We start from the raw sequence: 12285 nt of genomic DNA on the forward strand, positions 1-12285 counted from the left end.
CCTAGCTGGCAGTGCTGTGGGAGGATGAGGTTCAAACCCAAGTAGATCCCAAGGAGAGATGTGTGTAGAATGCACAACCTACCAGGGCAGCGCTTGGTAACAGCCATGTCTCTGGAGCAGGATACAAGGGCATCCATTTCCCCCGCACCGCAGGAAAACACACTCCATAAAAACTTCAGGTTGTTGGGCTGGAATTGGTGACCACTGGTACCTGCTGTGCTCTTACAGTCTCTGCAAGCAGAGGTGCCTGTGCCAGGCTGGTGGCAGGCAGGTGCCAGAGCAGCAGGCACCTGGCAGCATCCACATGGCTGTGCCCAGGAAGGAGGCAGCACCAGGCAGCTCTTGGCTAAAGCAAGGCAGCCTGGCCACGAGGGAGAATGTGGCAGCCCTCCTGTTTTCCCATGTGGTTTTTGCTACTCCTGGTAAACCAGGCTCTTGGCTTGCTTGAGCCTCACCGAAGGTCCTCATTTGGAATTAACTCTTGTCGTTATAGAGCACGACATGGCGCCAAGCACCAACACTCCATCAGAAAGGTGGATAAGAGATATTCATTATAGCAACATGTTGCTTTTGTAATTTTTCAAGATATTTACATTTACTTAACAGACACATTCACTGCCCATTGGTCATAACAAAGAAACAAAATTCTCAACAGGTGAACAAGGAGCCACGTCATTTTGTGGGCTAGCTAAAGTCTGTATCTTTTAACTTTCTCTCCTTCACCACATTTTCATGGGGATAGCCTTGATGTCTTCCTCGAGAGAGATATGGGGCTTTCCTTATCTTTAGGAAGCCTTTGCTGGCTCACAAGAACAGCACAAAATGCCTTTCCTACAAACTCTAATCATGTTCCCTTCCCCTCCCTCCTAACAGGCTACAAGGAGCAGGGGATCCCACAGCAGCTCTAGTGGCTGGGACAAGTATGGTCAGAGAAACGCGGCGAGAGATTTCCTTTGGCAGCCGTGGGCCACGGACCTTTTCATTACCCTTTGTCTCTCTTCTTGTCCCCTTTGTTTTGTCTCCCTGTGCCTGCCCGTGCAGCGGAGCGGAGATGCAGAGCAGCCGGAGCAGACTTGCACTGACGCCCCCAGGCAGCCGAGATGAGGCGAGCACGGCTTGGCTTGGACTGGTCCCGGCCGACCAGGAGGACGAGGGTGCCAGGACAAGGACACACCCTTGGCAGAGGTGGCACCTGCGTGGGCAGCTGAACCAAGGGAGGGGGAGATCCTGCCTTCCCTCTGCTCCCAGGGGGAGGTCGCTGAAGATGTTTTGCCTCCTTTTTGTGCTCGCTGTTAAAGGATGCTGGCTGTGAACATCAAATGCCAAGGAGCTGTTCATAGATACACATACCGGATGTAAAAGCAAACCAGTGGTACTTCCTTCCTGCCCTGAGATTCCATCTGTGACTGCTTTGCAGCAGTGGAGGGTCCAACCCAGCCCCCTCTGCTGCCTGTGTATATGATGTTCACTGAAGCTCTGTCCCTGCAGATGTCTTGAGAAACGTGCTTGCTGTAAATCGTATTGTACTGCTGACGTGACTGGGGCCACCCCCTGCTTCCACCCGCTGCCACCATGCAAGGACCAGAGCTCCCACCAGCCCAGGGGACACTTTTCCTAGCACAGGACTGGTGTCCTGCAGCGCCTTGCCTCTAGGGCAGCAAGTACTGCCCAAAGCCTCTTGTATAAAACAATACTGGGGGAGCCAAAGAACCTTTCCTGCCCCTGGAAGGGACTTGCTGGCAGTGTCTCCATGCTTTGGAAACGGATCCCCTTAGAGCACGACGAGTGCTCCTGGCTGAAGCAGCATCCCAGCTCTGCTTGCCCAGGTAAGTATCCAGAACTCCAGGATCTCCACCTGGTACTAGACAGGTGCTTGGGAGCTGCTGTGGTTGGAACGCCTGTGGCCAAACAGAGTGGGGCTGCGATTTCATGGTTTCATTTCTCAGCTGGAGAAAACCAATCAAAACCAACCAGGTCAGTGGTGAAAAGCCAAGAGCCATCTGGGATCTGCACTAAAGGCAGGGGATGAGCTCTTCAAGAGTACCACTGCCACAGCGATGGCCAAAAGGATTTCTGCTCACAACATTCAACAATTTCAAGTGTCTTTGTCCATTTCTACCAAAAGGACTGGTTCAGGGAGTGGCCTGTGCTGTGGCATCTGCAGCTGTGCTGTGGCTTGCTGGGCTGTACAGGTGTTACAGAACTGAGCTTCAGCATTTCCTGTGAGACAGACCATCTCTGCTCCTACATTTCCCACCTAAGAGAAAAAGGAGTAAATAGGATCCTAACCAGTAGCAAATGGGGAATCTGTAGCATATCTGGAAAACACCATCACAAGCTGCTGCTGTCATCAGTGAGAACTCTTTTTTTTGAGGTCTCCCAAACCACTTGCCTGCTCAGCTGCAGCATGTGCAATGCCAAAGAGCAATGGTTACCCCTCACCTTTGCCAAACCAGAATGGCTGGGTCAAGTGCAAACACCAAACACTGCCTAAGCATCAAGTTAGTTGTGCTGTGGTGTCAGGATGGGTGTGCAGGAGCCCCTGCAGACATGGATAACAGGCCATGGATAAAAGGAACTAGGCAAAATCTTTGGAATAGGAGCAGCAAGTGTGGCTTAAGAACAAATTCTTCTGGTGCCTGTGAAGTCAACCCTGCCTTGGGTTCACTTTTAGAAGGTGGATTGAAATGTGTAGTGGATAGGCAGCACAAGAAGCCTCAGGCTGGGGAGGAATAAACAAGCTGATATTTTCACTGGGCCTAAAGTGCCAAAAGTCACATCTTCTGTGGCATCAGATGTCAGCAGCAGATGCCCCATCCCAGAGAGCCAGCACCTGCACAAAAGGTCCCCTGGGAACAAAAAGGGACAGAATAAGCTCCTCATCAGCATCACCAGGGTTTTGCTGACCTTCTGGGCCACACTTGGTGCTGTCTGTCTCTGTGATCTAGTGAGGATGGGAGAATTGGATTGGCTGGGGAAGGATTGAATGGAAATGCTGCCCTCCCTGGGATGGCTGCAGGTCTCTGAGAGCATCACTTTGGCTAGGTCTGGGTGCTGCCTGCATTTATTGCATGAAGGAGTCTGAGCTCTGCACAGTAGAGGTGTGGGATTTATAATTTACTTCCAGGTTTTGCTCTGTACATTTTTTTCTTATCCTTGACCTTCTTACTGAATTGGCGAAGCCAAGAAAACACTCAATGCACCACTTCAGAGGCACTGAAATCTGTCAAATGTCACCCAGGACAAAAAGCCTTATTTTTGCCTATTGTGGTGATTTGATTAATTGATTTTAATTAGAAGCAGACAGTTTCCCACTCTCAGCTTTAGGACAGAAGCCACTTTATAGATTGGCCTTGCTACCAGGCAGCAAGCATCAAACTGCATTTTCCCCAAGGCTGTCCTGTAGCAGTAATGAAAATGATAAATCCCTCTGCTTTTTCCAATAGCCCTGCATAAAACTGGCACTGCCAAGCCCCCCCCCAGCCCAAGTGTGAGCAGCAGCCTGCTCTCAGGCAATGGTGAGTATTGTATTTGCAGGGAATGCCCTGATGAAGGCAGGAATGATGCATCTGACTTCATGTTCTCAGAAGGCTAATTTATTACTTCGTGATACTATATTATATTAAAGAATACTATACTATACTAAAGAATGCACAAAGGATACTTACACAATGCTAAAAAGATAATAATGAAAACTGGTGACTCTTTCCAGAGTCTCGACACAGCTTGGCCCCAATTGGCCAAAGAGTCCAAACAACTCACAGCAGCATCCAATGGAACAATCACCTGTGGGAAAACAATCTCCAAACACATTCCACATGAGCACAACACAGGAGAAGCAAATGAGATAAGAATTGTTTTCCTTTTCTCTGAGGCTTCTCAGCTTCCCAGAAGAAAATCCTGGGCAAAGGGATTTTTCAGACAATGTGAATGCCACAGGTGAGCCCCTCACCTTGGCTTCAGGTGTCCCCATGGCAAGCAGTGGGGAGCTCAGAGACTGAGCCCAGGGCAGGGCTGTGCTCAGGGGGTTCTGCTCTTCCCATCTTTAGTACCACACCCTCCACTAAGACTTGGTTTTCCTCCTCTCACAAGAGGTCAGAGTCCTGTAGGCAGCTGGCAGCATCTGGAGGGGCCTGTCTGGTGCCCACAATCCAGGCACTGACAAGAGGAGCCACACTGTGAAGACACAGGTATGAAAATCTGGAGCTTTCCCCTATCAACAATTACTTTCTTTCTCTTTAGGGTAAAATTAACAACCCAGCGCTTTCACACCTCCTTCCGAAGCACTGCAGAGGGGACAACACCTCCATCTCCTGTGGGAGCTGTGACCAGCTGCAAACCAGCACAGCCAGAGGGCCCAGCCAAAGCCCCTCCTCTGGTCCAAAGAGCATGGCCCCCAGCTATCCCAGCACCATCAGCTGCTTTGTAAATGTAGATGTTTGACATGTGAGTTTTACAGCTAAAGAGTGATCGTGGGCAATGAAGAATAAATGCAGTTGCTTCACCCCCATCTGCCAGCAACACCGAATTTTTCTGCTGCTCCTTTCTGATTGTGAAAACCAGGTTTCTCAAAAAAAAAAAAAAACAACCCCAAAACCAACAACCAAAACAAAAAAACAAAAAAAAAAGGGCTTTAATGAAATAGCTTCTTGGTACTTGAACCAGCTGAGCTGAACAACTGATTTACTACTCACTGGAAAGCAATTCCAGGTAGGAACCAACCCAGTGAAAAAACAGCTTCATCCTGGGTCAGCCCAGCCATTGCACTGCATGGCACAGTAACATTTTTCCAAGTTCACTGGTGTTGCCAAACCCATATTTACCATGGAAAAGGTGCTTTGGCAGGTGACCCCCACCCTCCCAGCCTTTTGCCTGGTTGGCCATCCCTGGTGCAGGGGGTTTGGGGTTGCTCACAGCTGGGAAGGTCAGTGGGGCTTTGTGCTGGGAGCAGCTCTGCCACACGCAGCCACGGGGTCAGGAGAGTCAGATGTGAGAGGGGACTCCATTTGTGCCACACCCCGTGCTTCCCAAGACACAAAGCTGCATGTCTCTCCCTGTGTGCATTGACTGGCACACATTTTATTAAAGACCTTCCAGTTGTGCTGGAAATTGTCCCCTAAGTCTTGCTGTGAGCATTGTGCTGAGCTCTGTGGGCAGGAAGCTGAAGCTCAAAGACCCAGTAATCTCCAGAGGGCTGTTTTATTCCTTGCCTCCTGCTTGCTTTGGGCTGACCCTGCAGTTCACACACATGCATACACTCCAGCCAGAATGCATTTTACTGCTGCCCAGCCCAAACTGCATCCACTGCAAGACACCACCAAGAGTTCCTTGACATCTAACCCGAGGTACAAATTGATCCTGGCTAGATCTGATATTCCTCCCAGGTAAAAGCAATGTCTTCTCCCACATGCTTGCTAACCATGGTGTGGCAACATAGCCCTGTATTTTCCAGCTGACTTTGCTTCGTGCTCACACACACAACGCACTTTGAAGCAGTGCTACAATTTATTTCCCAGACTGGCACTCAGCGTTCCCATCCCTCTATGGGAGCAGCATGGTGCAAAACCCCAGGTCACAGTGGCACCATCGGAAGCAGGGTTCATTACAGTGAATTCCACCAGAGCTCATGGTAACCACAACCCATCATTCCTCCTCCTGTCATCTGTATGAATACCTAAGCCAGGCTAAAATCAAGTCCTGCTTCTCTTGCACCCACCCAAGCGGCCACAGGGAAGCAGCAATGCCCTGTCCCCACTGCTGGAATGGTGCAGTGAGAAGTGAAGGTTTTGCTCAGGCTCTAAAATGGCAAAGGCCAGAGCAGCTCAATCCATCTTGCAGCTCTGAGAATGCTTTCAATAGGCAGGTGGGAGGGAATGGCACATTTTAGCTTGGGATCACAACAGACCTGTACCAGCACTGCTGGAGGTGATGGCAGTGCTCCCCCAGACCCCCAGCAAGTGATCCCACCGTGGCTCACAGCCCTCCTTCACTCACCACATACCAGCACAGGCACTGCTCCCAAGGCTGGCAGGGGGATTGCTGGCTCAAGGCTGTGTGCTCTGTGGTTTTGGCCGTGCTTGGGTAGCTCAGATTTTCCACCTTAGGAAGGAGGGAGCTGGGGCCTGCCCACCTATGCCATTTGCAACTTGCTGGTGAGCCCACCTTTCCTTTTCATACTGGAGGCCAAACTGAGGGGTTGCAGAGGACCATTTGTATGCCTGTTTATATCACTGAGTATTGGATTGTGACTTCTTGTGTTTTGATACTGTGGATATTTTTTTTTAAAGTTAAATATATTCTATTGCTGGACAGATGGAATGAAATGCAGAGTCTCTTTGTGCCACCTGGAGAAACTCCATCATCCCTGATTCCAAATGGGTTCTTGTTCTCCTCCCACCAGTGAGGTGATGGAGAGCATCCAGCAGACACCAGCCCACACCCACAACTCCTGAGGAGAGGAGGCAGGGGCCAGGGCATGGCTTCCTTAAGGAATTCACAACCAGAACCTTGCAGAGGAGTAGAAAGCTCACCTGAACCTCTGCAATGGAGACAAGGGAGGGGGGAAAGCCACCCTGTGCACATGTCTACCAGAAGTCCTTCTTGACAGGGTTTTGTTCACCATTTGAACACTTTAATACTACTCCAGGTGTATTATCCCTGCTCCCCATGAGAGAACAGCCCATGTGCTGTCAGGAGCTTGGCCACAGACCCCTGAGCAGAGCTGAGCAGGTGGCAGAGCCTTCCCATGAGACAGCTCTGCTGCAAGGGCCAGCAGCTTCTCAGAACACCTGCACACTCCATGCTCCTCCTGTGATGTACAATGCCACAAAACACCACTGCTGTGCTCCCTCCCCAAAGCCACTGTGGATAGGGAAACACATGGGACATCCCAACTGGACCAGGGGGCCAAAGTCAGAGCTGGTACAAGACCAGCAAGAAGGGTCTTCTCACACCCTCTGGCTTTGAGGGCTCTGGGAGGTGAGGCAGAAGCTCCTTTCACTTGCTGAGTGTTTCTATTCAGCCCTCAGCAGGGGAAGCACTTTGGGATGAACACTGACATGTAGTAGTGGGATACTATTAATACACCCATGCAGACACACCAGCACGTGGCAAACACACCAGAGAGAGCTGGGATAATTATCTCAAAGAGATTTCTTTAACATCCCGCTAACGGAACCATTTCAGAAGGGGAGGAGAAAGATGAGCAATAAACCACACGAAAGCAAAGTCAAAAACTGGAGCTTGGTGGAGACAGATGAGACACAGGGAAAACCTCCATGCCACATTTCTGGGCACCCACCTCATTCCAAGGGAGCCCTACAGCCAGCACACAGCTCACCCTGCCTTCAGGGTCACAAGAGCAGAGCCAGCCCAGGTGCCCTCAGAGCACAGCCCAGCCCTTGCTCTGTGCAGCACACAGTGGCAGCTCCAAGGGAAGTCCCTTTCCAGCAACCACCACACAACAGGGACAATTCCCTCCCTCTCTACTTGCAGCCTCCCCAGACCAGCTCACCTCCTTACAGCTGCCACACACCTCTGGGATACATCCAGTCCTGCAGCAGCTCTTGCTGGGAGCCCCCACAGGGCTTCAGCCACAGCACCAGCACCACTCCCAGGGTGATGGGGAGCAGCTGTGACCTCCTGCAGGCTCCAGAGCAATCAGTGTAAGCAGGTGTGTTTTGCATGAGGCCACCTGGGAGAGTTTGGGCTATTGGAGCTGTTACACTGGTGGGGCATGGGCAGCTTGTGCAGGAGGGCTGGGGTCAGTCCTGGCTTCCAACTCACCCCAAAAGGGAGCCAGGGTCTGCCCACCAGCAGCTCTCACTGCTGGCCATGCAGAGACATGGAAATACACCACCTGGATATTGGATCATTTAGAGATACACATTTAGAAAAGCATAATTTCAACTGTATTCTATTCAAACTAGCCTGAGCCACCATTTAAAAAAAAATAATGTCAGTGCAGAGGAGGGTTATTGCAAGGTGTGTATGTACTATCTCTAAACCTCAAAGCCATGCAGTCCAAATACACATTTAGACCCACACACAGCTATGAGAAGGTAGCACCTGATCCTAGGAGGTAATATTATAATTACAGGCTATTTCAGAGCTTGTTTCCACAGGAAAACTGCAGCCCTGTGGAAGAGGATGTGAGCTGCAAGGCTGGCAGGAGTGTATGCTCATGTCTGGGGCACACTAAGCATTGCACTGCCAGAGATGTGAAGGGAAGTTGTGGGTTTTTAAGGGACAGGCCTTGGCTTCAGGCCAGCCAGATGAATGCCAGATTCCAGGCTTAAATTCTGTTTATTCAAAGGCCCACATGCTGCTGGGTGGGCAGCACAGGGATTAGGAGCCACTGTCCCTACAGAGACAGTGTGTGAGTGCCCTGGCACTCTCAGAATGCTGCAACCTGTCCTGCTGGAACCAGGCAGCCACTGTCACTGCCTGTCCCACCAAAAACAGCCACTGTCACTGCCTGTCCCACTCAAAGAGCCACTGTCACTGCCTGTCCCACCCATGGCCAAAGGATACAATGGGTTCAAAGGACAGGATGGCCCCAACCTGCCCTGGGAATGCTCCCTGGGCAGCAGCACTGTGGGCTGTACCATGCTGGCTCACAAATGCTCAAGAGACATCCTCTGATCCTTAATGATTCCCCTGTAAACCAGAGGGCCTGTGAGCCTTCCTGCAGAGCCATTTCCCATGGGAAAAGCAGCTGGGCACGTGCAGAACGTGGCAGTTGCAGCAGGGCACGTTTTCAGTGCCTGCTTGGGGCTGATGAATGGTGGGAGGGAGCACGTGGCACCCTGCAGAGCCCACCCACGGGTCCTGCCATCTCCCCTCGCTGTTCTGGAGGCATAAAAAGAGATGAAACATGAATTTAGCACTAGGAAAAGATACCACGCTGCCAGTGGGAAATGTTTTTTTTTAGCCACAGTTCTTTTGCAAAGGGGGAAATATATCTGTAGCATCTCTAGCTTGCTACTACAGACTCCTGCTGTTTTTTCTACTCACATTCCCTTCTCTGAGCCAACCCCACTGCTACAAGAGAAGCAGATCTCAGTGTGTGTGTTCCTGCAGAAGTCCTGGGGTTCCTGCCATGGAAAGCAGCATGTAAACCATCTTGGAGCAAAAGCCCCTTCTGACACAGAGGTCAGTCACTAGAAATTAAAGTATTTGATTTTATTTTGTTTCCTGGCCCTGGTCAGGTGTTTGAGTAAATAATTTTGTGCCTCTATTTCTTTTTGTGCTCCTTTGTCCTGGTGGTTTCAAGTCTTAGGTTTCTACACTACAGAAAGTGTGTTTGGACACCCTGGCACCAGGCAACGTGGACGGGGGAGCTGGCCCCAGGTCTTGCAGGTCTCTGATATTGTTAATACACACCAAATGAATGGTAGGAGGCACAAAGTCCCAACAAACCAGCCACAAGTAGGCAGTGCAGCAGTGCCAGAAGTGGGATGAGCTGCTGGGGTCCCAAAATTTCTCAGTTTCCTCCAGAGCTGTCCCAGATTGGATTCACTCAGCAGCCTCCTCCATGGGCTTTCTCTTCTAAGAGGCACCAGCAGCAGCTCTCCTGTGCTCTCTAGCTGTTCCAGGGTGGAAGCACAGCTCCATCCTGGAGAGCAGCAGGAACTGCTAAGACAGGTGCTCTAAGGGTAGACAGAGAACATCTGCCTGTATAAATCAACAACAGCCCCCAGAGCAGTAAATCCCCATATAAAGCCTTCCTTGCTGGAGGCATCACTCCTAGTGGGTCAGGCACTGGAGGTGCAGGACGTGGCAGAGCTGTGCCCACAGCCCCACTCTGGGGGTGAAGTGTGGACCTGGGCTTGGCAGGTCATCCCTGGGACCCCCAGGACTGCAGGAGCACAGTGTGACCACTTCCATGGACTTCAAACTGCGTGGCAAAAACAAACCAAGCCAGCTGACACTAGAGCAGGGCCCTGCCCACTTCTCCCATTTCCCAGGGCTTTCTAAATGTTTCGTTTTTACATCTCACAATGACAAAGAACAAATTTGTATTTTTTTTAAGGGCAGGGAAGTGAACAAAACGCAGACTCAAATGGGAGTGGGAGTGGGAAAGCTGTCCCCAGGGGCTGGGGCTGCCAGGGAGCTCCAAACCTGCACTGGCACAGGGAGGAGAGACGTGTTGCCCCAGCCTCTCACCCTAGAACCACACAGAAGGGAGATGTGGGCACCATGAACCCTTCACCCCCTTCAGCCCTGCTCAGGCTGGCTCTGGGATGGAGCCTGTGAACAATGCCTATTTTATGATCGGCTTTTTGCAAATATTGAAATTAATATTGTATGTGTTATGTTAGAAAGTTATGCTGTACTAATTCTCTTAAGTAGTATGTTAAATAGAGTTTTAGGTTATAACATAATGTTAAAATAGAAACTATGCTATGTAAGATACTTTTTTTAAAGAAAGGACTTGCACTGAGATAGCAGCCACAGGACACCTACATCTTTCAGAGAAAGAGAATTTATTGCCCCATTATCAGGGGAAACGAACTTCTTCCCATTTTGCTCAGCCCTGAAGACGCTGTCAGGATTCAGAGGAAGAAGCTGACACTGCCCAGACAGAATCCTGTGTTTGAATGGAATTTATGCATCATGGATGAGGTGTATGAATATGCAACAGGCTGTTGCTTTTAAGGGTTAATCCTCTGTTAACGTGGGTCCTTTTTCGGGCTTGTGCTGCCCAGAAAGAGGTACCCGGACTGTCTGTAACTCTTTGTTTTTATGGTCTCATATTGTCCTAATCCTAATAGTCCAAATTTTATTACTCTAATTATATTACTATTTTAATAACCATTTTATTACTATTAAACTTTTAAAATTTTAAAAACAAGTGATTGGCGTTTTTCACACACTCTCACCCCTAGAACCATCCCCAAAGGAGATGTGGGCAGCACGAACCCTTCACCCCCTGCTCTGCTCAGGCTGGCTCCGGGTTGGAGCCGCTGCTAGAAAGGGCAGGGTTTATTAATTTTAACCACCTCCCCAGCTCCTAGTGCGAAAACCAAACCCCAAAAGTGCCGGGGGTGGAGAAAAAGCCTTAAAGCAGCGGCGCTCGGGGCGCATCCCGAGAGGAACACCCCGTGAGGCGCGGGGCCCTTCCCGCCGGGAGGAGCGGCCTGCCCGCCGCCGGGGGCACAGCGCCACCTCCCGGCCCGCGGGGAAGCGCCGGCAGCGGGAGCCCGCCCGGTCCCAGGGGGGAGAGAGCCCGCCCGGCCCCCCGGGAGGGGGAGAGCCCGCCCGGCCCCCGGGGGGAGAGAGCCCGCCCGGCCCCCGGGAGGGGGAGAGCCCGCCCGGCCCCCGGGGGGAGAGAGCCCGCCCGGCCCCCTGTGGGGGAGAGCCCGCCCGGCCCCCGGGAGGGGGAGAGCCCGCCCGGTCCCCGGGGGTAGAGAGCCCGCCCGGCCCCCGGGAGGGGGAGAGCCCGCCCGGCCCCCGGGAGGGGGGAGAGCCCGCCCGGCCCCCCGTGGGGGAGAGCCCGCCCGGCCCCCGGGAGGGGGAGAGCCCGCCCGGCCCCCGGGAGGGGGAGAGCCCGCCCGGTCCCCGGGGGGAGAGAGCCCGCCCGGCCCCCGGGAGGCCGCATCCCCCTCACGCTTGACGGGAGGAGTCGGGTCTGGTTTTTAAGGTACGGCAGAAAGGGGAGCGCTGCCCTTGTGCGGCTGAGAGCAAACGCGAGCTCGCCCCACCGAAGCCTGGCAGCATCGCCCCTAAAGCGTCTCCAAGGCAGCAGGACTCTGGAGGTGCCAGGCACACCCCACGACAAAGTGGCTGAGGGGAAAAGCATCCCCAGGCTGATCAGCAGCCTCCACGCTCAGGTGCTGCTTGGCCACGCTGTCACGGCCGCCGTGGTGTCCCCATGCTGCCCCGGCCAGCAGCACACAGGCAGGAGCTTTTCCACTCCTCACTCCTGCTTCCCCCCAGCCACACTGGGCAGGAGAACACGGGGGCCCTGGGGCTGTTGCCAGGTTTCAGGCTGGGGGCTGCTCTGCATCATCCATGGCAGGGGTAAAATCCCTCCTGAGACCCCCAAACCCCCACCAGTTTCTGTTGGGAACAAGGCTGAGCGCAGCGTTTGGCCCCTGCCAACCACCACACCCCAGTCCTGCGTTTTCACAGGCCGGAATGCCCAGCTGGCCCCCAGCACCCCCTGATTTATGGAGGCTCATTCCGTCAAGTAGTGCCCAGTCAGACAATGCTGAAGGAAAGGAGCTGCCCCTCCCTACCCACAGCCTGAGCAGATGACCTCACACCCCCTGGCACAGCTGG

General features: G+C 52.5%; 1 protein-coding gene across 4 annotated transcripts in view; it reads left to right on the forward strand.

Moving 5' to 3' along the window:
* STUM (stum, mechanosensory transduction mediator homolog) overlaps positions 1 to 6311 on the forward strand; it is a 48382-nt gene extending 42071 nt beyond the window's left edge. Inside the window, exons 1-3 of one of the 4 annotated variants that reach the window (XR_009485661.1) lie at positions 908 to 1826; positions 3447 to 3518; positions 4243 to 6311. Coding sequence is in view for 3 of the 4 variants with exons in the window: in XM_059840704.1 (XP_059696687.1) it covers positions 1042 to 1082 (41 nt within the window). In the remaining variant the exon portion in view is untranslated. Of the gene's footprint in view, positions 1 to 873; positions 1828 to 3446; positions 3519 to 4242 lie in introns of those variants that run through there. The other 3 variants (XM_059840707.1, XM_059840704.1, XM_059840706.1) reach the window with 3 other exon arrangements.
* The last annotated feature ends 5974 nt before the right edge of the window (positions 6312 to 12285 follow it).

This window comes from Haemorhous mexicanus, chromosome 3 (assembly GCF_027477595.1).
Source record: "Haemorhous mexicanus isolate bHaeMex1 chromosome 3, bHaeMex1.pri, whole genome shotgun sequence".
Classification (NCBI taxonomy): Eukaryota; Metazoa; Chordata; class Aves; order Passeriformes; family Fringillidae; genus Haemorhous; species Haemorhous mexicanus.